Source organism: Microcaecilia unicolor, chromosome 5 (assembly GCF_901765095.1).
Source record: "Microcaecilia unicolor chromosome 5, aMicUni1.1, whole genome shotgun sequence".
NCBI classification, from domain to species: domain Eukaryota; kingdom Metazoa; phylum Chordata; class Amphibia; order Gymnophiona; family Siphonopidae; genus Microcaecilia; species Microcaecilia unicolor.
The window spans coordinates 167062908-167089644 of NC_044035.1; the positions used below are offsets into that span (position 1 = coordinate 167062908).

At 46.6% G+C, this 26737-nt stretch overlaps 1 protein-coding gene across 8 annotated transcripts in view; it reads left to right on the forward strand.

Annotated features, from left to right (window-relative positions):
• Positions 1 to 26737, forward strand: part of KIFC3 (kinesin family member C3) — a 177636-nt gene that overhangs the window by 125587 nt on the left and 25312 nt on the right. For all 8 annotated transcript variants that reach the window (XM_030203558.1, XM_030203555.1, XM_030203563.1 and 5 more), the window contains 3 exons: positions 18525 to 18672; positions 19059 to 19189; positions 23367 to 23478. In XM_030203558.1, the coding sequence (XP_030059418.1) occupies positions 18525 to 18672; positions 19059 to 19189; positions 23367 to 23478 (391 nt within the window). The remainder of the gene's footprint in view (positions 1 to 18524; positions 18673 to 19058; positions 19190 to 23366; positions 23479 to 26737) is intronic.

Here is a 26737-nt window from a genome sequence, read left to right on the forward strand (position 1 = left end):
GCACTCTTTTATAGACCTATGGATGGGAGACCCTGAGGTCTGCTCACACACACAAGTCGCATCCATACATACACGTACATGGTCAGATTGTGCCCCGATTACTATTACTCTTAGGGGACAGGGGGTCTCTTCAGATTCTAATAGGTGGAAATTCCCAGACAATTTATTGGATGAACCCATATATGTTCGGCGGATTGATGGAGAGCTGCAGGAATTCCTTCGCTTTAATGATACCCCTGAAGTATCCCCAGATATATTACGGGAAAGTTTAAAAGTAGTTATGAGGGGAAAGATAATCTCCGTACAAGCTCACATTCATAAATCTAGTAAGCAACAAGAATGTGATCTTAGGCAACTTATCCAGTACCTGGATAACAACATCAAGTTACCCCAACACAGCGGCACTACATAAACTCAGATACAACTATCTGCTCTGGAACTTAATAATATACAAGAACAGCTGCAGCACACAAAACAAGATCACTATGGATTTAATAATAAGGCAAGCCGGCTTCTTGCAAACAAATTGAAACAGATGACACAGCGTAATGCTATTCACTCACTGATGAATAATTCTGGGCAGCTATGTACTCAGATGACTGTTATTCAGAGGGAATTCTTAGCATATTACAAGCAGCTTTACATGCCTGAAGTGCAGCCATTGCTAGCTGAATTCACTCCTTCCTGGAAGGGGTAGATTTGCCTGTTTTATCATCTGTGGAACAGGATAATTGTCGGCCCCTATTACAATCAGTGAAATTCTTTGGGCGATTAAAAACTTGCCCAATGGGAAAATGCCTGGTTTAGATGGCTATGGTAATCGTTTCTATAAATGTTTTAATAACCTATTAGCTCCAATACTGGTTAGTATATAGTAACATAGTAACATAGTAGATGACGGCAGAAAAAGACCTGCACGGTCCATCCAGTCTGCCCAACAAGATAACTCATATTTGCTGCTTTTTGTGTATACCCTACTTTGATTTGTACCTGTGCTCTTCAGGGCACAGACCGTATAAGTCTGCCCAGCATTATCCCCGCCTCCCGATCTTGACTAAGCTCCTGAGGATCCATTCCTTCGGCACAGGATTCCTTTATGCTTATCCCACGCATGTTTGAATTCCGTTACCGTTTTCATTTCCACCACCTCCCGCGGGAGGGCATTCCAAGCATCCACTACTCTCTCCGTGAAAAAATACTTCCTGACATTTTTCTTGAGTCTGCCCCCCTTCAATCTCATTTCATGTCCTCTCGTTCTACCATCTTCCCATCTCCGGAAAAGGTTCGTTTGCGGATTAAAACCTTTCAAATATTTGAACGTCCACTGCTTTATTCCTGGGATAAGCAGCGTGGAATCTATGTACTGTTTTGGGATCCTGCCAGGTATTTGTGATGGATGTGCCACTGTTGGAAATAGGATACTGGGCTTGATGGAACAAGTCTGTCCCAGTACGGCAATGCTTATGCACTTATGATATGCAGGAGACTTTAGAGGCGAGTATCACAGGTGCAGTTTACTAAAGACTTAGTAGTAGTGAAATCATTTGACCTAAATGGATTGGCCACTAAATGTTGTAAACGTTCTGCCTCTTAGATTATAGTTCCCCACTCCCCCTCCCCAGCTCACATTCAGCACATTTCTGGGAGAGACTCCAATGCCACTTTCAATGAGAGTGTCTAGAATGTTGTTCACAAGCAAGGTAGGGACAATGCAAGCTGTGAGTCCTGTGGACAGCTTCCTTGCTAAGGGGCTATAAGAGTTGGCGCATGAAAAAAAGGCTTGCTGTGCACCAATCCAGAACTACCACCGGGCTACCGCAGGAGCTCGGCGGTAGTTCCCACTTCCAACGCACGTCATTTCCGGCGCTACAAAAGTTTTTGTATTTTTGTAGAACTGGTGCTTACCCAGTGGTAATCGAGCAGCGGTTACTGCCAGATTAGTGTGGGAGCCCTTACCGCCACCTCAGTGGGGGATGGTAAGTGTGTCCCCCCCCCCCCCCCCCCAAAAAAAAAAAAATGGCTGCATGGCAAGTGGTTCACTTACTGCATGGCCACTACTTTTTGAGAAAAAAAAAAGACAGCCTTTTACTTGCTATGGTAAAAGGGGTCCTCAGCACACATCAAAAAACAAGCACTGACGCTAGCACAGGCCCCCTTTTACTGCAGCTTAGTAAAAGGATGCCTAAATGGTGATATGGCCAATATGCAAAGCAATTTTTTTTTTTATGTAAAAGTATTTTTATTGATGAAAGCATAAACGATACAATATCATGCCAATCCGTAATACTCCAGTGGCAAACATTTCAGACCTATGCTAATACATCTGAACTTCTATCATCAACATTTTATTTTTCCCCCCCATCCCCCCCTCCCCCTCCCTTCCCCGTTTTATATTATGTTTATTGACTATATTCATTGTTGAAGAGAAAAGTTGTACAGAATGACTATCAAGGAAGTTTTACAGGAACCTTTGGACTGTATCTCACAGTAATCGAAACATTGTTCAACAAGATTCATAATGAAAATAAATATGGAAAGTTGTCAACCTTCTCTGGTCGGTACCTGTAGCTCCTGTGTTTCACTACTTTCCATGTCTCCTCCATCATATGTCAAAGTTGTGATTCATCAACAAATTAACGCCCACAGGGCCGGAGGAACATATCATAGTTGTAAATGTCATCCTCTTTTCCCTATCTCCCATGCTCCCATCATTCTATGTCATGCTCTTCCCATCCACCCTCCTCTCCCCTCCTAACCCACCCTGAGATATCTTCCAGAAATGTATCACGCTGTAGAATCAAAGGGAATTCAGGACCAGACTTCTACCTCTGGTATGTAGTGTCTGAACATATGGGCCCCAAATATCCAAAAAGGCCTTCCTCCTCTTCTTCGAACCTCCCACCCCTCGGCGCTCATACAACATTAGTTCATGGAATCTATTCCTCCAGTGCCAGAAATCCGGGAGAGCACTTCCCACCCATTGAGAAAGTAACAACCTCTTGCCAACCAAACAAGCCCTACGGATCAGATGCCTTCCAGATATGCCCTGCAATGCAAACACCTCATGTTTATCCAGCAACACACCCATCGGGGAGTCCACTACCCCAGAGCCCAACAGAGAGGACAGATATTTCAGAACCTCCCCCAAAAAATGGTGTACCCGAAAACATTCCCACAAACAGTGAAACAATGACCCAGGTAATCTTCCACATTTTTCACATAATGGGTCTTCCACCCCCCCCATCCTAAAAATCTGAGCTTTTGTAAGGTACAGTGGTGGAAATAAGTATTTGATCCCTTGCTGATTTTGTAAGTTTGCCCACTGACAAAGACATGAGCAGCCCATAATTGAAGGGTAGGTTATTGGTAACAGTGAGAGATAGCACATCACAAATTAAATCCGGAAAATCACATTGTGGAAAGTATATGAATTTATTTGCATTCTGCAGAGGGAAATAGTATTTGATCCCCCACCAACCAGTAAGAGATCTGGCCCCTACAGACCAGGTAGATGCTCCAAATCAACTCGTTACCTGCATGACAGACAGCTGTCGGCAATGGTCACCTGTATGAAAGACACCTGTCCACAGACTCAGTGAATCAGTCAGACTCTAACCTCTACAAAATGGCCAAGAGCAAGGAGCTGTCTAAGGATGTCAGGGACAAGATCATACACCTGCACAAGGCTGGAATGGGCTACAAACCATCAGTAAGACGCTGGGCGAGAAGGAGACAACTGTTGGTGCCATAGTAAGAAAATGGAAGAAGTACAAAATGACTGTCAATCGACAAAGATCTGGGGCTCCACGCAAAATCTCACCTCGTGGGGTATCCTTGATCATGAGGAAGGTTAGAAATCAGCCTACAACTACAAGGGGGGAACTTGTCAATGATCTCAAGGCAGCTGGGACCACTGTCACCACGAAAACCATTGGTAACACATTACGACATAACGGATTGCAATCCTGCAGTGCCCGCAAGGTCCCCCTGCTCCGGAAGGCACATGTGACGGCACATCTGAAGTTTGCCAGTGAACACCTGGATGATGCCGAGAGTGATTGGGAGAAGGTGCTGTGGTCAGATGAGACAAAAATTGAGCTCTTTGGCATGAACTCAACTCGCCGTGTTTGGAGGAAGAGAAATGCTGCCTATGACCCAAAGAACACCGTCCCCACTGTCAAGCATGGAGGTGGAAATGTTATGTTTTGGGGGTGTTTCTCTGCTAAGGGCACAGGACTACTTCACCGCATCAATGGGAGAATGGATGGGGCCATGTACCGTACAATTCTGAGTGACAACCTCCTTCCCTCCGCCAGGGCCTTAAAAATGGGTCGTGGCTGGGTCTTCCAGCACGACAATGACCCAAAACATACAGCCAAGGCAACAAAGGAGTGGCTCAGGAAGAAGCACATTAGGGTCATGGAGTGGCCTAGCCAGTCACCAGACCTTAATCCCATTGAAAACTTATGGAGGGAGCTGAAGCTGCGAGTTGCCAAGCGACAGCCCAGAACTCTTAATGATTTAGAGATGATCTGCAAAGAGGAGTGGACCAAAATTCCTCCTGACATGTGTGCAAACCTCATCATCAACTACAGAAGACGTCTGACCGCTGTGCTTGCCAACAAGGGTTTTGCCACCAAGTATTAGGTCTTGTTTGCCAGAGGGATTAAATACTTATTTCCCTCTGCAGAATGCAAATAAATTCATATACTTTCCACAATGTGATTTTCCGGATTTAATTTGTGATGTGCTATCTCTCACTGTTACCAATAACCTACCCTTCAATTATGGGCTGCTCATGTCTTTGTCAGTGGGCAAACTTACAAAATCAGCAAGGGATCAAATACTTATTTCCACCACTGTATGCTCTATGCAAAATTCGGTATTGGCATTCACGGAAACCTGCATTGCCAGTCATCTCCGGAATTCTAGAAACTAACATATCAAAATCCAAAGACAGTCCTGGTCTCGCTAAATCTCGGGCCCATCGCATTTGTATTAACTCCCGGTCCTTTAAAAGTGGCAATTTCCCCAAGATCTTATACAACTTAGAGACCGAGAGTCGTTCTGTGTTCTCCTCCTGTTAAAAGTGTCTTATTCGGTGACAATGTCTATGTTTCAAAGCCTCTGAATCTACCGTCCTCACATAGTGTATAATTTGATTATAGGCAAAAATGTTATTCATATCATAGCCAATACCCAAAGCGCCCAAACTTATTAGCGTCCCGTGCTGGTTTAAAAGATGCTCCAGACGACTAATGCCCAAGTGTCCCCAAGCCTGAAATGTTTTATTGTCCATTCCCGGTTTAAACAATAAATTTCCACAAATGGGTAGCATATCTGATGTGTGTTTCGACATACCCCAAATACCCATCAGATCCTTCCAAAGAGAACGCAAAGATGTTAGCAACAGGCTATTTCTTAGATGTTCAGGTATACTAGCCCCAGGTGCCTGTAACAAAAAATAAAAGTGGCAAGGAGCAAAAAATTGCTCCTCTATTCTACGGGGTGTATAATCTTCACGGTCAAAAAACCAGTCACCAAAGTAACACAATAAGCATGCCCTGTTGTATCTTCTCAAGTCTGGCAGACCCAGGCCCCCCTCTCTCCAGTTGCCCATTAACAAAGGTAGTGATAGTTTAGCCTTTTTCCCTCCCCAGCAATATCGTCTGAGTAAGCGATGTAAGACTTTGAGATCTTTATGTTTGATAAGGACTGGTAACATCCGTAGACAGTAGAGCCATCTAGGGAATTCCACCATCCGGAACAGCTGAATGCGCCCATAAAGTGTAAGGGGCAGTGTCACCCAACTTTTCAGTCTCGTCTCTGTACCACTTAGCAGTCTATTTACATTCAAGCGATAGAGATCTGCTGAGGTCATAGACAACCATATTCCCAGATAGCGAAATGACCCTCGTGCCCACCGAAGCGGGAAGGCCTGCCCCCATTCTCTCTTCTGGTCCTCTGAAGACGCCAATGCCAGAGATTTCATATAATTGAGCTTAAATCCTGCATAATCTCCAAATTCTTGAAATAGCTCCAACAGAGCCGGGAGAGACTGGGATGGTTGTGTCAAATGCACCAGTAAGTCATCCGCAAAGGCTGACAGAAGAAACCTCGAGGCCCCTATCGGGATTCCCTTGATCTCTGGATGAGTTTGTATCGCCCTGACCAAGGGGTCTAAAGATAAAACGAACAGGAGAGGAGAGAGCGGACATCCTTGTCTAGTACCTCTAAAGATATGAAATGAGCGAGAACAGACCCCATTCACCCACACATAAGCCATTGGCTCCAGATATAACACCTGTATCGCATCTAAAAACGGTCCTTGAATACCATAGTGTTTCAGAGTCTCAAACAAGTAAGGCCAGCTCACTCTGTCAAAGGCTTTCTCTGCATCAAAACTAATTAACAGAGAAGCCAGATTCTTATATTGCACTGTCTCTAAAGAGGCCAAAATTGCACGAAGATTCCGAACCGCTGTCCTCCCCTTCACAAATCCTACTTGAGCCTCTTCTACCAGGTCCGGGAGTACCAGAGCCAACCTATTTGCCAGTATCTTAGCGTACAACTTGGCATCCACATTAAGAAGAGAGATTGGTCTATACGATCCAGGGTCTGCCATATCCTTACCATCTTTCGGGATAACTACAATCTGAGCTTTCTTCATGGTTTCAGGCACTGTCCTCTCCTCTATCATGGAATTAAACAAAGCTAAGAGCGGTCTCTTGATATGTTCATAGAACTGTTTGTAAAATTCCACTCGGTAGCCATCTGGACCCGGTGTTTTGTGAGACGCACTTTGTTGTAACGCCAACATAAGGTCTCCTTCCTCAAGTGGACTATTTAATCGTTGTATTTGGCGAGGGGACAACTTGGGCAACTGTACCGACTCTAAGAACATACCTGCACTCAGTCCTTCATCTACAGGCCTTGCGTATAAGGCCTCGTAATACTGGCCAAATCGATCTGCTATATCCTGATCCGTTCTCAATAACTTTCCATTTAAATCTTTCAGTTGTAAAATTTTAGAGGTTCCCCTTCTACTCCGTACCATATTCGCCAGCAACCTCCCTGCCTTATTGCTGTATTGGAATAGCTTATATTTATAATAAAATTGGGACTTAACCGCCCTCCGATGCAGCAATTCGTTGAGCTCTTGCTGCGTAATCAAAAGCAGTGACTTATTCTCCGCAGTGGCATTCCTACCATACAGTTTCCTATATTTGCGGACCTGCAATTCCAACCTCAAGATCTCCCTGTCTCGAATCCGTCGAGTTCTAGCACAGTAAGAGATTATGTCTCCTCGCAAGACAGCTTTTTCCGCTTCCCAAAAAAGTGTCGGCTGCTGGCTATGAACCCCGTTATGGAATTCATAATCTGTTATCCTCTCTGCTAAAAATGTTTTAAATTTTTGATCATTTACTAGGTCTAGGGGATATCTCCAAAAGCGTAGTCCACCCCCCTTCACAGGCCTCCTCCATCTCAGCCAGATCAGAGCATGGTCCGAGACCTCATAGGGGCCAATCTCAGCCTGAACCATCTGTGAAAACAGAGGAGTTGAAACAAATAGATAATCTATGCGAGATTGGGATGCATGGGCTCTGGAAAGATGGGTGTAATCTCGGTCCGATGGGTGTAAAACACGCCACACATCCACAAGGTCTAATGCATCACAGAGCAAAGTCAAGGCTCGAGCACCTCCTCCCGAACCCCTGGCACTAGCACCGGATCTATCCAGCTGGGGGTCAACCACTAAGTTAAAATCACCTCCCAGGATAATATTCCCCCCTTTAAATTTTGACAAGTTGGAGATCAGCCCTTGAAAAAACTTCTTATCATATACATTTGGGGCATATACATTACAAAGCACTAGAGTATGACCCTCAATCTCTATTTCCGCCAGAATATAGCGGCGCTCCGAACTTCTCAAGGTGGAGGTGATTTTTATCTGCAGTCCTTTTCGAAAAAGAATCAGGACTCCTGCTTTCCTCCCCACCGCTGGGGCTTCCAAGAGAGATCCCACCCACCCTGTCTTGAATTTTAAGTGTTCCCCTGAGGACAGGTGTGTTTCCTGCAGTAGGGCTATATCCACTTGTTGTCTTTTCAGCGCCTGAAGCACCTTTGTTCGCTTTATCGGGGACGACACTCCCCCAATATTCCAAGAAACTATCTTAAGTGACCCCAGTACACCAGAAATCCAACAACAGCATGAAAAAAGTTATACATTTAAACAAAAGAAGGGAAACCCTCCCAGCCCCTAGGGCCTCCCTTTGCCATCCCTTTGAATTTTCCTTCTGAAACTCAAATTCTGTCAGATACCTCCCTCCCTCTTTAATCTTCCCACCCCCCCTTCCTACCCCTCCCCCCCCAGAATCACTCAACCATTCCCTCATGGTTAAATCACGTGAGCTCCCCCCTCCCCACGCCTTCCTTGAATTTAATATCTAATATAATATCTCCTACAATCCTACCCCCCTCCTTCCTTATGTGAGCCCTAGACCCATCACTATTGGACTCTCCCCTTATTGGTATCCACAATTTCCCTGTGAAAAACCCCCCCTGTCCCAAAAGAAACCCATCCAACCTTTGTAATCCCTACTAGGGAATTTGTAATATCAGATGTTAGGGCCCAGTTGTAAAATCATGTCTCTCTTCTGCAAAGTATGATTCTGTGGGGCCCCTCACCAAAGAACTCTTAAAACAGCAACAATAACCATAACATGCCCCATGTATCCTCTTCATAGTCAGTAACAGAGAGGTACATTCTGGGTTATAAAATTACCAACTGTGTCCCATCAGCTCGGCGTGAGCTCGCCACCTCAGCTTTTTCCAGATCATCATCTTAGTCAGACCAACCAGGTTTTCCCCGGCTGTTCTGTCAGGCCGGATCCTCAGGGGTCAGATCTCGCTGCACAAACTTCAATGCTTCTACCGCTGATGAAAACAAGGAATGTTTCCCATTATGCCAGATCTTTAGACGGGCCGGATAAAGTAAAGCAAATTGAATTTTCTTTTCAAATAATTGTTGGCACACTCCACGAAATGCTCTTCGCTGTAAAGAAACTCCAGTCGAAAAGTCCTGGAAGCAGCGTATCGTATGGTTCTCATATTGTACAGTTCCAGCCTTTCTGAACGCCCGAAAAATTTCCTGTTTGTGGGCAAAGTTCAAAACTTTGAAAATGATGACTCTTGGGCGGGGGTCCTTCGAATTTCCAGGTCCCAGCCGGTGAGCACGTTCTATTCTTAAAGGCCCAGCAGACAGTTGTAAAGGTAAAATTTTTGGTAGCCAGTTTTCCAGAAAGTCTCTTAATTCTGAGTCTTTGATCTTCTCAGGCAACCCAATCATTCTTATATTACTCCTGCGAGCCCTATTTTCCAGGTCCTCCAGCTTACTCTCCAGCCGTTCTACCTTGCTCTCCAGGTCTTTTTGTGTTGTCTCATGCTGCTGCACTCGATCTTCCACATCAGATAAGCGCTGCTTATATTGAGAAAAGTCTGACTGGATGTTCTCTAACTTCGCGTCGATGCCTCCTAATTGTTCTTTAATCGCTTGTAATTTGTGATCCACTGACGCCCCCAACATAGCGGAGACTTCCGCTGCCACCTCCGCGGCCCACGCCGAACTCACCGACCTCGGGCCGTCTCCATCTCCGTCCGCCATCTTGGAATCTGTTGTACGGGTCCGCATGTTTTCTTTTTTGGGGGGTTTAGCTGCCATCGCACCTCTGCCGCGCTCCGCTTTAGTATTTCGCGCTACCCCGATGTTTCGGATCGCCGTTGTTGTTATCCTCGCTTTTGAAAGCGGCGAAATAAGATATTTCTATGCGAAAAACGGCGCGGGGAGGGCGGGAGCTCCGCACGACGACACCTTCTCTCTAGCCGTGCATCACGTGATCTCCATATGCAAAGCAATTTAAGCAGGTAGGAGAGGCTCCTGCCTGCTTAAATCACTTGTTGCCGCCTACCACCTGACATTCAGTGGCACTAAAGCAGGCAGTGCTGCTGAATGTCGCAAAAAAAAAAAGGTGCAGGTCAGGGATGGTACGAGGGGAAAGAGCCCGGGATTATACGGGTGCTGGTGGTATTTAGTGCCAGCACCCACGTAGCTAAGTGGTCAAATTTAGGACAGCTCCAAAGCTGTCCGGTAGGGCCCGCATAACTTTTTTTTTTGTAACCTGAGAACGGGCTTATGATTACAGCAGGCAGCAGAGTAGCTGTTTAGCGAATGCTACATACCTGTAGAAGGTATTCTCCGAGGACAGCAGGCTGATTGTTCTCACTGATGGGTTGACGTCCTCGGCAGCCCCCTCCATCGGAAAGTTTACTAGCAAAGGCCTTTGCTAGTCCTCGCGCGCCCATGCGCACCGCGCATGCGCAGCCGTCTTCCCGCCCGAAACCGGCTCGAGCCGGCCAGTCCCGTATGTAGCAAGACAATACACTTCAAGGGAAGACTCAACTCCAAAGGGGAGGCGGGCGGGTTTGTGAGAACAATCAGCCTGCTGTCCTCGGAGAATACCTTCTACAGGTATGTAGCATTCGCTTTCTCCGAGGACAAGCAGGCTGCTTGTTCTCACTGATGGGGTATCCCTAGCCCCCAGGCTCACTCAAAACAACAACGAAGGTCAATTGGGCCTCGCAACGGCAAGGACATAACTGAGATTGACCTAAAAAATTTACCAACTAACTGAGAGTGCAGCCTGGAACAGAACAAACAGGGCCCTCGGGGGGTGGAGTTGGATCCTAAAGCCCAAACAGGTTCTGAAGAACTGACTGCCCGAACCGACTGTCGCGTCGGGTGTCCTCCTGCAGGCAGTAATGAGATGTGAATGTGTGGACAGATGACCACGTCGCAGCTTTGCAAATTTCTTCAATAGAGGCTGACTTCAAGTGGGCTACCGACGCAGCCATGGCTCTAACATTATGAGCCGTGACATGACCCTCAAGAGCCAGCCCCGCCTGGGCGTAAGTGAAGGAAATGCAATCTGCTAGCCAATTGGATATGGTGCGTTTCCCTACAGCCACTCCCCTCCTATTGGGATCAAAAGAAACAAACAATTGGGCGGACTGTCTGTTGGGCTGTGTCCGCTCCAGATAGAAGGCCAATGCTCTCTTGCAGTCCAATGTGTGCAGCTGACGTTCAGCAGGGCAGGAATGAGGACGGGAAAGAATGTTGGCAAGACAATTGACTGGTTCAGATGGAACTCCGACACGACCTTTGGCAGGAACTTAGGGTGAGTGCGGAGGACTACTCTGTTATGATGAAATTTGGTGTAAGGGGCCTGGGCTACCAGGGCCTGAAGCTCACTGACTCTACGAGCTGAAGTAACTGCCACCAAGAAAATGACCTTCCAGGTCAAGTACTTCAGATGGCAGGAATTCAGTGGCTCGAAAGGAGGTTTCATCAGCTGGGTGAGAACGACATTGAGATCCCATGACACTGTAGGAGGCTTGACAGGGGGCTTTGACAAAAGCAAACCTCTCATGAAGCGAACAACTAAAGGCTGTCCTGAGATCGGCTTACCTTCCACACGGTAATGATATGCACTGATTGCACTAAGGTGAACCCTTACAGAGTTGGTCTTGAGACCAGACTCGGACAAGTGCAGAAGGTATTCAAGCAGGGTCTGTGTAGGACAAGAGCGAGGATCTAGGGCCTTGCTGTCACACCAGACGGCAAACCTCCTCCAATGGAAGAAGTAACTCCTCTTAGTGGAATCTTTCCTGGAAGCAAGCAAGATGCGGGAGACACCCTCTGACAGACCCAAAGAGGCAAAGTCTACGCCCTCAACATCCAGGCCGTGAGAGCCAGAGACTGGAGGTTGGGATGCAGAAGCGCCCCCTCGTCCTGTGTGATGAGGGTCGGAAAACACTCCAATCTCCACGGTTCTTCGGAGGATAACTCCAGAAGAAGGGGGAACCAGATCTGACGCGGCCAAAAAGGAGCAATCAGAATCATGGTGCCTCGGTCTTGCTTGAGTTTCAACAAAGTCTTCCCCACCAGAGGGATGGGAGGATAAGCATACAGCAGGCCCTCCCCCCAATCCAGGAGGAAGGCATCCGATGCCAGTCTGCCGTGGGCCTGAAGCCTGGAACAGAACTGAGGGACTTTGTGGTTCACTCGAGATGCGAAGAGATCCACCAGGGGGGTGCCCCACGCCTGGAAGATCTGTCGTACCACACGGGAATTGAGCGACCACTCGTGAGGTTGCATAATCCTGCTCAACCTGTCGGCCAGACTGTTGTTTACGCCTGCCAGATACAGTGGGGGAAATAAGTATTTGATCCCTTGCTGATTTTGTAAGTGTGCCCACTGACAAAGACATGAGCAGCCCATAATTGAAGGGTAGGTTATTGGTAACAGTGAGAGATAGCACATCACAAATTAAATCCGGAAAATCACATTGTGGAAAGTATATGAATTTATTTGCATTCTGCAGAGGGAAATAAGTATTTGATCCCCCACCAACCAGTAAGAGATCTGGCCCCTACAGACCAGGTAGATGCTCCAAATCAACTCGTTACCTGCATGACAGACAGCTGTCGGCAATGGTCACCTGTATGAAAGACACCTGTCCACAGACTCAGTGAATCAGTCAGACTCTAACCTCTACAAAATGGCCAAGAGCAAGGAGCTGTCTAAGGATGTCAGGGACAAGATCATACACCTGCACAAGGCTGGAATGGGCTACAAAACCATCAGTAAGACGCTGGGCGAGAAGGAGACAACTGTTGGTGCCATAGTAAGAAAATGGAAGAAGTACAAAATGACTGTCAATCGACAAAGATCTGGGGCTCCACGCAAAATCTCACCTCGTGGGGTATCCTTGATCATGAGGAAGGTTAGAAATCAGCCTACAACTACAAGGGGGGAACTTGTCAATGATCTCAAGGCAGCTGGGACCACTGTCACCACGAAAACCATTGGTAACACATTACGACATAACGGATTGCAATCCTGCAGTGCCCGCAAGGTCCCCCTGCTCCGGAAGGCACATGTGACGGCCCGTCTGAAGTTTGCCAGTGAACACCTGGATGATGCCGAGAGTGATTGGGAGAAGGTGCTGTGGTCAGATGAGACAAAAATTGAGCTCTTTGGCATGAACTCAACTCGCCGTGTTTGGAGGAAGAGAAATGCTGCCTATGACCCAAAGAACACCGTCCCCACTGTCAAGCATGGAGGTGGAAATGTTATGTTTTGGGGGTGTTTCTCTGCTAAGGGCACAGGACTACTTCACCGCATCAATGGGAGAATGGATGGGGCCATGTACCGTACAATTCTGAGTGACAACCTCCTTCCCTCCGCCAGGGCCTTAAAAATGGGTCGTGGCTGGGTCTTCCAGCACAACAATGACCCAAAACATACAGCCAAGGCAACAAAGGAGTGGCTCAGGAAGAAGCACATTAGGGTCATGGAGTGGCCTAGCCAGTCACCAGACCTTAATCCCATTGAAAACTTATGGAGGGAGCTGAAGCTGCGAGTTGCCAAGCGACAGCCCAGAACTCTTAATGATTTAGAGATGATCTGCAAAGAGGAGTGGACCAAAATTCCTCCTGACATGTGTGCAAACCTCATCATCAACTACAGAAGACGTCTGACCGCTGTGCTTGCCAACAAGGGTTTTGCCACCAAGTATTAGGTCTTGTTTGCCAGAGGGATCAAATACTTATTTCCCTCTGCAGAATGCAAATAAATTCATATACTTTCCACAATGTGATTTTCCGGATTTAATTTGTGATGTGCTATCTCTCACTGTTACCAATAACCTACCCTTCAATTATGGGCTGCTCATGTCTTTGTCAGTGGGCACACTTACAAAATCAGCAAGGGATCAAATACTTATTTCCCCCACTGTATGTGGCTTGGAGCACCATGCCTTGACGGCGAGCCCAGAGCCACATGCTGACGGCTTCCTGACACAGGGGGCGAGATCCGGTGCCCCCCTGCTTGTTGACATAGTACATGGCAACCTGGTTGTCTGTCTGAATTTGGATAATTTGGTGGGACAGCCGATCTCTGAAAGCCTTCAGAGCGTTCCAGATCGCTCGCAACTCCAGAAGATTGATCTGTAGATCGCGTTCTTGGAGGGACCAACTTCCTTGGGTGTGAAGCCCATCGACATGAGCTCCCCATCCCAGGAGAGACGCATCCGTGGTCAGCACTTTTTGTGGCTGAGGAATTTGGAAAGGACGTCCCAGAGTCAAATTGGACCAAATCGTCCACCAATACAGGGATTCGAGAAAACTCGTGGACAGGTGGACCACGTCCTCTAGACCCCAGCGGCCTGATACCACTGGGAGGCTAGGGTCCATTGAGCAGATCTCATGTGAAGGCGGGCCATGGGAGTCACATGAACTGTGGAGGCCATGTGGCCCAGCAATCTCAACATCTGCCGAGGTGTGATCTGCTGGGACGCTCGCACCCGCGAGACGAGGGACAACAAGTTGTTGGCTCTCGCCTCTGGGAGATAGGCGCGAGCCGTCCGAGAATCCAGCAGGGCTCCTATGAATTCGAGTTTCTGCACTGGGAGAAGATGGGACTTTGGGTAATTTATCACAAACCCCAGTAGCTCCAGGAGGCGAATAGTCATCTGCATGGACTGCAGGGCTCCTGCCTCGGATGTGTTCTTCACCAGCCAATCGTCGAGATATGGGAACACGTGCACCCCCAGCCTGCGAAGTGCCGCTGCTACCACAGCTAGGCACTTTGTGAACACCCTGGGCGCAGAGGCGAGCCCAAAGGGTAGCACACAGTACTGGAAGTGGCGTGTGCCCAACTGAAATCGCAGATACTGTCTGTGAGCTGGCAGTATCGGGATGTGTGTGTAGGCATCCTTCAAGTCCAGAGAGCATAGCCAATCGTTTTGCTGAATCATGGGGAGAAGGGTGCCCAGGGAAAGCATCCTGAACTTTTCTTTTACGAGATATTTGTTCAGGGCCCTTAGGTCTAGGATGGGACGCATCCCCCTGTTTTCTTTTCCACAAGGAAGTACCTGGAATAGAATCCCAGCCCTTCTTGCCCGGATGGCACGGGCTCGACCGCATTGGCGCTGAGAAGGGCGGAGAGTTCCTCTGCAAGTACCTGCTTGTGCTGGAAGCTGTAAGACTGAGCTCCCGGTGGACAATTTGGAGGTTTTGAGGCCAAATTGAGGGTGTATCCTTGCCGGACTATTTGCAGAACCCACTGATCGGAGGTTATGAGAGGCCACCTTTGGTGAAAAGCTTTCAACCTCCCCCCGACCGGCAGGTCGCCCGGCACTGACACTTGGATGTCGGCTATGCTCTGCTGGAGCCAGTCAAAAGCTCGCCCCTTGCTTTTGCTGGGGAGCCGCGGGGCCTTGCTGAGGCGCACGCTGCTGACGAGAGCGAGCGCGCTGGGGCTTAGCCTGGGCCGCAGGCTGTCGGGAAGGAGGATTGTACCTACGCTTACCAGAAGCATAGGGACCAGTCTTCCTTCCCCCGAAAAATCTTCTACCTGTAGAGGTAGAGGCTGAAGGCTGCCGGCGGGAGAACTTGTCGAATGCGGTGTCCCGCTGGTGGAGAGACTCTACCACCTGCTCGACTTTTTCTCCAAAAATGTTGTCCGCACGGCAAGGCGAGTCCGCAATCCGCTGCTGGAGTCTATTCTCCAGGTCGGCGGCACGCAGCCATGAGAGCCTGCGCATCACCACACCTTGAGCAGCGGCCCTGGACGCAACATCAAAAGTGTCATAAACTCCTCTGGCCAGGAATTTTCTGCACGCCTTCAGCTGCCTGACCACCTCCTGAAAAGGCTTGGCTTGCTCAGGGGGAAGAGCATCAACCAAGCCCGCCAACTGCCGCACATTGTTCCGCATGTGTATGCTCGTGTAGAGCTGGTAAGACTGGATCTTGGCCACGAGCATAGAAGAATGGTAGGCCTTCCTCCCAAAGGAGTCTAAGGTTCTAGGGTCTTTGCCCGGGGGCGCCGAAGCATGCTCCCTAGAACTCTTAGCCTTCTTTAGGGCCAAATCCACAACTCCAGAGTCATGAGGCAACTGAGTGCGCATCAGCTCTGGGTCCCATGGATCCGGTACTGGGACTCAATCTTCTTGGGAATGTGGGGATTACTTAGTGGCTTGGTCCAGTTCGCAAGCAATGTCTTTTCAGGACATGGTGCAAGGGAACAGTGGACGCTTCCTTAGGTGGAGAAGGATAGTCCAGGAGCTCAAACATTTCAGCCCTGGGCTCGTCCTCCACAACCACCGGGAAGGGGATGGCCGTAGACATCTCCCGGACAAAGGAAGCAAAAGACAGACTCTCGGGAGGAGAAAGCTGTCTCTCAGGAGAGGGAGTGGGATCAGAAGGAAGACCCTCAGACTCCTCGTCAGAGAAATATCTGGGGTCCTCCTCTTCCTCCCACGAGGCCTCAACCTCGGTGTCAGACACAAGTTCACGAACCTGTGTCTGCAACCTCGCCCTGCTCGACTCGGTGGAACCCCGTCCACGGTGGGGGTGTCGAGAGGTAGACTCCCTCGCCCGCATCGGTGAAGCTCCCTCCGCCGACGTAGTCGGGGAGCCTTCCTGGGAGGTGGCCGCGGTCGGCACCGCACGCGGTACCGACGTCGGGGACCTCAACCTGGGCGATGGGCCAGCCGGCGCCACGCTCGACGGTACCGGAGGCGCAAGCACCGCCGGTACCGGAGGGGTAGGGCGCAACAGCTCTCCCAGAATCTCTGGGAGAACGGCCCGGAGGCTCTCGTTTAGAGCGGCTGCAGAGAAAGGCTGAGAGGTCGATGCAGGCGTCGACGTCAGAACCTGTTCCGGGCGAGGAGGCTGTTCCGAGCTGTCCAGAGTGGAGCGCATCGACACCTCTTGAACAGAGGGTGAGCGGTCCTCTCGGTGCCGATGCCTGCTGGGTGCCGAATCCCTCGGCGACCCAGAGCTCTCGGTGCCGACATGGGGAGGAGACCGGTGTCGATGCTTCTTCGACTTCTTCCGAAGCATGTCACCGGAGCTCCCCGGCACCGACGAGGAGGACGTAGAATCCATCCTTCGCTTCCTCGGGGCCGAGACCGAAGAAGGTCGATCCCGGGGGGGCTGTACCCCAGGAGCCCTCAGGGTAGGAGGAGACCCACCCGAAGGCTCACCGCCACCAGCAGGGGAATGGACAGCCCTCACCTGCACTCCTGACGATGCACCTCCGTCCGACGACATCAGCAGACGAAGTCTCGGTACCACCGACGTCGATACAGTCGCCCGATGCCTCGGCGCCGATGCAGAGGTCCGATGCCTCGATGCAGTCGATGGAGCGGCAGCCAAGGAAGATGGTCCGGACGCTGACGACGTCGATGCACTCGATGCCTCCGGTGCCGATGCCGACGAAGAGCCCGAGAACAAAACGTTCCACTGGGCTAATCTCGCTACCTGAGTCCGCCTTTGTAACAGGGAACACAGACTGCAGTTCTGAGGGCGGTGCTGGGCCCCTAGACACTGAAGACACGCAGAGTGCCTATCAGTGAGCGAGATTACCCGGGCGCACTGGGTGCACTTCTGAAGCCGCTGGAAGGCTTCGATGTCATGGGCGGAAAAATCACGCCGGCGAAATCAAAAGCCGAAATGGCGAAAATTGAAGCACCAAAATTTAGAGGGAGAAAAATCTCGACTGAGGCCAAACGAGGCCTACCCCGACAACGAAAGAAAACTTACGGGGCAAAAAACTGAGAAATACGGGAAGGGCAGAAAACCCGAAAGGGTCTTCCGGAACACTTCCCGAACTTTTTTGTAAGAAAAAAAGGACAAAAACACGTCGAAAAGGACGCGCGAGGTCGACTCTCTGGGGCTCGAACGGCGTAACACGACCGTACCGAGTGCGGACGAAAGAAGACTGGCCGGCTCGAGCCGGTTCGGGCGGGAAGACGGCCCGCGCATGCGCGGTGCGCATGGGCGCGCGAGGACTACTTTCCGATGGAGGGGGCTGCCGAGGACGTCAACCCATCAGTGAGAACAAGCAGCCTGCTTGTCCTCGGAGAAAGACAGGCATCAGTGGTGAGCACTTAGACTGGGATATAGGGTCATGGGAGAGAGAGGAGTGCAGGCACAAAACAAGAGTGGAAATCCTTTCATAAATCTTGTCTCTTATGCTGTACAGTTCAAAGTCTTTGTTTTACCTGGAAACATACAGCACGGGTTCCCTTCTCCCTAGTTTGACTGTGCATGCTTGCAAGAGCTGTGCTTACTTCACAGCTCTTGTGTGTATGCACCAGGCATGTTCCTCCTCCTTAACTTCCCAATGCTCAATGCTAACAGCAAATTTGCATGCTATTAGGGTTGAGCATTGGGAAGTGGGGGGTTTTTTCTGTGCTGTTCCCCTGGTATTTCCTGGTGCTGTTCCTTACAGCACCTCAGTTCTGAGCATCAGCCTATGACTAGCTTTTTTTTTTTTTTTTTTTTTAGTAGCTCTGTGTTGCTTAGGCTCATTTTTGATTGACATTTCCAGCGCTCTGGTCTGCTGTGTGTCTGTTCAGCATAGTAACTGATGTGTTTGTTTTCTCTTGTTCCACCAGATTCAAAAATATGAGTCGGAGGTGGAGAGAGTACATAGAGAGATGGTGGAAGTTGTTCAGACCATGAAGGATGAGAAGAACCGGGCTATAGAAGATGCTTTCATGCAAGCACAAACAGAAATGAAAGCTGTGCACGAGAACCTTGCAGGTGAGTTTCTATCGTAACCCCCTCTTCCACTGTCTGGGCTGAATGCTGGGAACAAGGGTCCCCGGGGAGGGGGGGATATATATGTTAAGAGTTCTGGCAAGTGAGAGAATTGTTGTGTATCAATTTGGGAAATCTTTGTCTTCAGCTAGCATTTTATAAGCTTTAAAATTAAATGTGTGCACAAGAGTGCACACAAGTGCAAACTACAATCAGGATGCTGCAGTGGAAGGGATGCAGTAATTCAAGGGTAAGCTTGTGCAGGGAAAGGAGATGGGAGAGAAAAACCAATTAGTATAGCAGGGGAGAAAATGTAGGGCCTGGAAGTAGTGTGCCGCTTTTAGATGGAGATTTTTGTTGTGTGACCTAATCTAGTCATATATTTACAGGTGTCAGAACGAACCTCTTGACTCTGCAACCTGCACTGCGCACCTTAACAAATGACTATAATAGTCTGAAGCGGCAAGTGCGTGACTTTCCCCTTATGCTGCAAAGGGCACTGCAGACCACCAGGGCAGAGGTGAGGATGAGAATTAAAGTGGGGTTTCCTCACAGTTGTCTGGATATGATGCTCTAAATTCCTTATGCTGTTAAGAAACAGAAAACGACAGCCGGTAAAGACCAAATGGCTTAGCCAATTTGCCCATCCCTACCATCTACTATCACTTCCTCTCCCTTAGATATCCTGTTTGCTGTGTTCAGAGCTTCTTCCAACCACTTCCCTCCAACACACACACTCTGCCATTAACACTGGCATCCTGCTACTAGCCCAGGTGGAAGAGAAGATGCTGCTTCCTGCCTGGAAGCAAAATTAAGTGACTGCCACAGAGGTATTTTAGAGGTACTTACTGCGCTACCCTGAAATTTGCCGCCTGAGGCAGCTGCCTAATAAAGCCACTCCTTCCTTCTCAAACAAAGCAAGAGTCTACTTTTTTGACTGTCCTCTGTAGTCACACCCAGTACCTGTCCAGAATACATATCCTGTCCTGCCTGTAGGTGGTCAGTTTGTTCTTTCGTATGCAGTGGAAATAGGTAACCTTAGAATCCTATATTCTCAGCATCGTAAAAGTGGGCTATCACTTCACACTTTCATCTCTGCCTTCACATCTGCCTCTGACAGGCCGATATGCCTTAGGCCCATGCCCAGCTGTCTTAGGAAGAAGTCCACTACAATAGAACCTATTCTAGTTCAAGAAAGGAATCAGTTAGAATTCAAAAGAAGTTGTACTAGTCTGGCCAATGATCTTCAATGGTACTGCACAAATAATGCCAGTGAAAATATTCTTATTGCTTTGACACTACTCGTTTAGCATCTGGGGGGAGTTATGTTAGAATATGGATGGTAACACCTAGCTTTATGTATAGCTAAGTGGTTTACTTTAAGAACTTAAGAATAGCCATACTGGGTCAGACCAATGGTCCATCTAGCCCAGTATCTTGTTTCCAACAGTGGCCAAACTAGGTCACAAATACCTGGTACAAACCCAAATAGTGGCAACATTCAATGCTACTAATCTCAGGGGAAGCAGTAGCTTCCCCATATTTGTCTCAATAGCACTGTGGATTTTTCCTCCAGGAGCTCGTCCAGACCTTTTTTGAAACCCACATACGCTAACCGCTGTTACTACATCCTCCAGCAAAGCGTCGTTCAGTAAAATAATATTTTCTCCTATTTGTTTTTAAAGTTTTTCCATGCATCTTTCTTGAGTGTTTCCTAGTCTTTGTACTTTTGGAATGAGTAAAAAATCAATTCACTTCTATTTGTTCTACACCACTTAGGATTTTGTAGACCTCAATCATATATCCCCTCACCCGTCTCTCTTCCAGGCTGAAGAGCCCTAACCTCTTTAGCCTTTCCTCGTGTGAAAGGAGTTCCATCTCCTTTATCATTTTGATTGCTCTTCTTTGAACCATTTCTAATTCCACTATGTCTTTTTTGAGATATGGCGACCAGAACTGAACCCAGTACTCAAGGTGAGGTCACACTATGGAGCGATACAGAGGTATTATAGCATTTTTAAATATAGAAATATATTTACATAGAAATATAGAAAAATGTAGGCAGATAAAGACCATATGGCCTAGCCATTCTGCCCATCCATGTCATTTGCTCTCCCTATGTACTTGTCCCAATTTCTCTTGTATTCAGATACTGTTTTCATCTCCACCACTTCTGTTAGAAGGAAAAACCAGGGAGCAACATGTAGAATAAAGGATTCAATATAAACAAAACATTTCGATTGGAGGCAACGGAAACCACAAAACCAGATGAGTTAGTCCTAGCTCCAATAAAACTTCTTAATTGCCCTCTAATTTTATTCAAGGAAACTGCAGGAAAAATTGCTTCAAACAGTTGTGGGTGTATTACTAAAAAAGCTTTACACTGCATTTATGTGATTTTACAGAAATTAGGAAAAATAAATATACTTTGGCCCAAAATCAAATCACTTCAATGTAAGAAATATAATCTCAAGACTCGATTCCTATCAGGCTCAAGGGCAAAGGTGGCAAAGTCGCATGGGAGGTAACATACTGTGAATCTTCCAAAATGTTTGTCATCCAAACTGTCCACTGAGTTCAGACTGCAGGTTTCTACTTCTGGGATTCCCCTCAGATCTCACATAGTGGGTTCAAGAAAGTTGGGCAGGACATCTTGGAGAATCTGAAGGATCTTCATAAGATATTTCTTCATCGTATTAATTGATACTAAAGGTGATTTAGGGAAGACCACAAATCTCAGATTAAGTCTCCTTATCTGAGGCCACGTGGCACTTAACGCACACTAATGTCCATTAGTACATGCAAAGCTTTAGTAAAGGGGCCCCTTAAGCTTCTGTTGCCTCAAGTACAAACTTGACTTGTAAGCCCTCTAGGGACAGAGAGATTCACCTACCATATCTGGATGCAACCCACCTTGAACTACCACTGAAAAGGACAGAGCAGAATATTAAATAATATGTATTAAGTTTGTATTTACAGCGCATTAGAAGTGAAAGCTAGCACACAAGAAGCCTCTGTGGTAGATGGAGGGGCCATCCAGCATCTGCCCTGCATTTACCACACAAAGCAGACACCATCCCTTTCCTAATAATTCCTAGCAACCTGTTTGCTTTTTTGGCTGCCGCCACACACTGCATAGAAGATTTCAGCATATCTACGACACCTAGATCTTTTTCTTGAGTGCTGACCCCCCAAGGTCTATGATTCGGATTATTCTTTCCAATGTGTATCACTTTGCATTTGTCCACATTAAATTTCATCTGCCATTTGGATGCCCAGTCTTCCAATTTCCAAAGGTCTTCCTGCAATTGTTCACAGTCTGCATGTGTTTTAACAGCCTTGAATAGTTTTGTGTCATCTGTAAACGTAATCACTTCACTCATCGTTCCGATTTCCATATCATTTATAAATATGTTGCATAGCACTGGTCCCAATACTAATCCTGCGGCACTCTGCTATTCACACTCTTCCATTGAGAGAAATGACCATTTAGCCCAACCCTCTGTTTTCTGTCCAATAATCAATTCCTAATCCACACCAGAACATTGCCTCCTATCCCATGACTCTCTAATTTTCTCAGGAGTCTCTCATGAGGAACTTTGTCAAAAGTCGGATCCACTGTCAACGGGCTCAACTTTATCCACCTGTTTATTCACGCCTTCAAAGAAATGAAGCAAATTGGTGAGGCAAGACTTCCCTTGGCTGAACCCATGCTGACTCTGTTCCATTAAACCATGTTTGTTTATGGAACAAACTGATAGTCCTCTAACTATTAAAGTGAAATCTCATCAGAGAAGAGCCCCTGCTGCTACCATGGATGTTTTGAAATCTGATTTACTGGACACCATATGCAAAACAACAACTTAGTCCTTGTTTCATACCTTCACACTACTGCATGGACTAGTCCACAGTCGGAGACAGTGTATTTAGTTGAGCAGTTCTCAACCTGTCTTTGTAGCATTAGCAACTCTCTCATCTTTGCCTGGGCTGTTTCAGTTAATGTATAATTTTGTCCAGAGCTGGAGAGTCACCCATCTGTTTGCCAACTCAATTCTGTTTGTCCATTGAGAAAAGCATTGTTTCTCATCTGTAGCAAGTGTTTTCCATAGACAGGATTGACCAGGCACACAACCCTTTTATCCTTCCCAAGAATTTGCATTTCTTCTTGAGCTATGAAACTAACTGAAGGACTGAGTTGACCACTGTGCACAGGAAGGGCAACTCTTTCTCAGAGCTATGTGTTGGTTCTGAGTTCTAGGATCGCAATTCCATCTTAACAACATCTAATGCCACCCACTTTTATGCCTAATCAATCCTGCCATCTAGAGGAAAAGAAAAATCTGTTACAGGTGAGAAAACAAGGCTTTACCCAGTGGTAAGTCTTACCTTTTATTATGTGGGGAAACTTTTGTTTTCTTTGTCTGCTTTAGGAGTATCTCTTTTGTTTTTGTATTTTGCACATTACAGGAACAAATGTAGTTATTTGTCTGTTTCTCATCAGTGTGTTGCACTGCCGTCTTGTTTTCCATTTCTAGTTTACAGTCTTCCAGGTCCTGATAGAAGAGGCATAGATCTAGTTCACATTTTCCTCTTTCAGGATAGGGCAGAGCAGCACAGTCATGAGGCCCTCAACTTTAGGATACTGTAGACCTTGAGTCGCTTTTGGAATCCTCATTCTCACTTTTACTTTTTCTCAGATTGGAGAGGTTGTTGAGGAGGTGAGGAACACAAATCATGAACTTCTGTGCAAGTACCGTCGGGAGCTGCAGCTGCGCAAGAAATATCACAATGAGCTGGTGCGATTGAAAGGTAAAGTAACTGTGAGGTCTCACTGGGACAAAATAAGATGCGGCTGAAAGAGGTGGGACCACAGCGAGCTGCTTAATTGAAGGAAATTGCCCATTGCCTGAGGAGCTTCATTGAGAAGATATCTGTCTGTAGGATTTTTCTTTCATTTACTTTTTTCTTATTTATATTGTTACAAACATTACATTATTTTGATAGACTGAGCCATCAAAAACAATTTTTAAGGGAAAAAAGGAGGAATCGGAGTTGGTGAGCTCAAGTTGAAAGTAGTAAGACAGACCAAAAGAAACTTTGAAAAGAAGTTACTGTAAGGCCAGGGCTGTGGAGTCGGTACATCAAACCTTCAGCTGACTTTCGACTCCTCTATTTTTCGACTGTCCGATTCCTATTCCAACTCCTATTGATATTAGACTTTAAATTTTTTGTTCTGGATCTAAAGTACTGGTAAGTATAACTTATATTTACCAGTACTTTAGATTCAGGACAAAGACATATTTAGGGCTTTCCATCGGTTGTAAGGCTTTAATCACAATTCAAAATGTTTAATCACGTGATTGATCACATGAAGTGGCCCCCTCACATTTCGTCCTGTGCAGTGCAATATATAGATAGCAGATGTAAATTTTCAAAACTGATATATTTCAATTACTAAACTAAAAATAGAGGAGTGTGGTAGCCGTGTTAGTCCACTCTTAAGGTTATCAATAGAAATCAAACAAAATAAAACATGGAAAAGAAAATAAGATGATACCTTTTTTATTGGACATAACTTAATACATTTCTTGATTAGCTTTCGAAGGTTGCCCTTCTTCGTCAGATCGGAAATAAGCAAATGTGCTAGCTGACAGTGTATATAAGTGAAAACATTCAAGCATTACTATGACAGTCTGACAGGGTGGGAGGATGGGGGTGGGTAGGAGGTATGCATGGGGACTTCAAAGCATATAATTGATATTCTAACAGGATAGGTGTGGATAGGTGAGGGGTGGGGTGATCAACAGAGACATACAGTTTTATGGTTTATGGTTTATAATGGGCTCCCACGCCTGTTGGTCAGCATTTTACAGGACCAGGACACTGTACCAGTGACTTCACAGTGAGAATCCTGAAAGGTAACTTTAAAACCATACAAGAACGTAAGACCTTTGAAGTCAGAATGATTGAATATTTTAACACCCAACAGAAAGGACTTAACAAGGATCTGGGGTTCCTAGCCCATTATAAATCATAAAGCTGTATGTCTCTGTTGATCACCCCATCCCTCACCTATCCACACCCATCCTGTTAGAATATCAATGATATGCTTTGATGTCCCCATGCATACCTCCTACCCACCCCCATCCTCCCACCCTGTCAGACTGTCATAGTAATGCTTCAATGTTTTCACTTATATACACTGTCAGCTAGCACATTTGCTTATTTCCGATCTGACGAAGAAGGGCAACCTTCGAAAGCTAATCAAGAAATGTATTAAGTTATGTCCAATAAAAAAGGTATCATCTTATTTTCTTTTCCATGTTTTATTTTGTTTGATTTCTATTGATAAACTAAAAATAAAATCATTTATCTTACTGTTGTTTTCTGATTTCACTAGCAAAAAAACCTTTCTCACGTCAGTCATAACTATGGAGAGGAAAAGACTTCAAACACTCGATGACCTCTACTTAATATTTAATAGTGGGTATCGTGCTGCTCAGCACTTTTGAAAATAAATTTTTCTTAATGTAAACCTGCTGGCGAGCATCCTCATGTGTCATAAAAACCTCTCCAATGTGTGCCTTATCAAAACACTCTGGCACTTACCTGTTATGCGCTATGGACTAATGCAGGGGTAGGCAACTCCGGTCCTCGAGAGCCGCAGGCAGGTCAGGTTTTCAGGATATCCACAATGAATATGCAGGAGATAGATTTGCAAGCACTGCCTCCATGGTATGCAAATCTATCTCATGCATATTCATTGTGGATATGCTGAAAACCTGACCTGCCTGCGGCTCTCGAGGACCGGAGTTGCCTACTCTTGGACTAATGGGTAACGCCCAACAGCGAGCCCCTGTTTCGCAGATGCTTCGTAAGGAGCAGGTCCCATAGTCTGCCTCGCCCTATAAACAACATAATCATGAACATGAATGACGTTAGAAAGTTTTTCAGAAAATTAGGAAATTCTGCCTGCTAGGCTATCTATTTTGCATACCTGTTCCTACTCCGGCTTCTGTCTTATGTGAAGTGCTTTCTCCTAAAATGGCGGCTGTTTTCAAACTGATGCCGACCTCGTCAGCCAATCAGATCTTTACGCAAAATTAGGCTTCACTTTTCAAGAGATAAACCTAAACTTCTCATTTAAAGGGGTACACCTCTTCTTCATTTACCAGATAGTCTTCGTCTCCTCTATCTCTTTTATCTATTCATAAAAAAGTTTTCCACTCCACTCGGTGAACTAGATCTATGCCTCTTCTATGCTGGAGTTAATGATTTTAATCTGTAAATCCAGCGTTGCTCCCTCTGAATTAGTCTCTGATCCCTATCTCCCCCTGTATTGATTTCGGGATGTGATCAATCATGATACATTTATAGACTTCAAATTTATGTGACCTTTCAATACTATGCTCCACTAAGGGAGCCTCTAAACGAGAGTGTTTCAAATTATGTTTATGATCACTGAGCCTTTGCTTTAGTGGCCACTTTGTCTTCCCCACATACAATTTATAACATGTACACATTAAAATGTATACTACGTGTGTTTCACAGTTGGTGTCAAATTTTAATAAGTATTTTCTGGAGTCTAATGAATTAATGAACTCTTGCGCAGCGATCATTGAACAAAATTTACATTTCTTACATTCTCTATGTCCCTGCACAGCGGCTCCTTTACATAAATACATAAGCACATAAGCACCGCCATTCTGGGAAAGACCAAGGGTCCCTCAAGCCCAGCATCCTGTCTCCGACAGCGGCTAATCCAGGCTTCAAAAACCCGGCAACCCCCCCCCCCCCCCCCCCCAAAAAAAAAAAAAAAAAAAATTTAATAATGTTCAATGGACTTTTCCCTCAGGAATCTGTCCAAACCCCCTTTAAATTCATTTAGGCCAGCTGCTGTCACTACATTTTCCGGCAACGAGTTCCAGAGTCCAACTACACGCTGAGTAAAGAAAAACTTTCTCCTATTTGTTTTAAATCTACCATATTCTAGCTTCATCTTGTGTCCCCTGGTTTTGTTGTTGTTTGAAAGTGTAAACAAACGCTTCACATCCGTCTGCTCTACTCC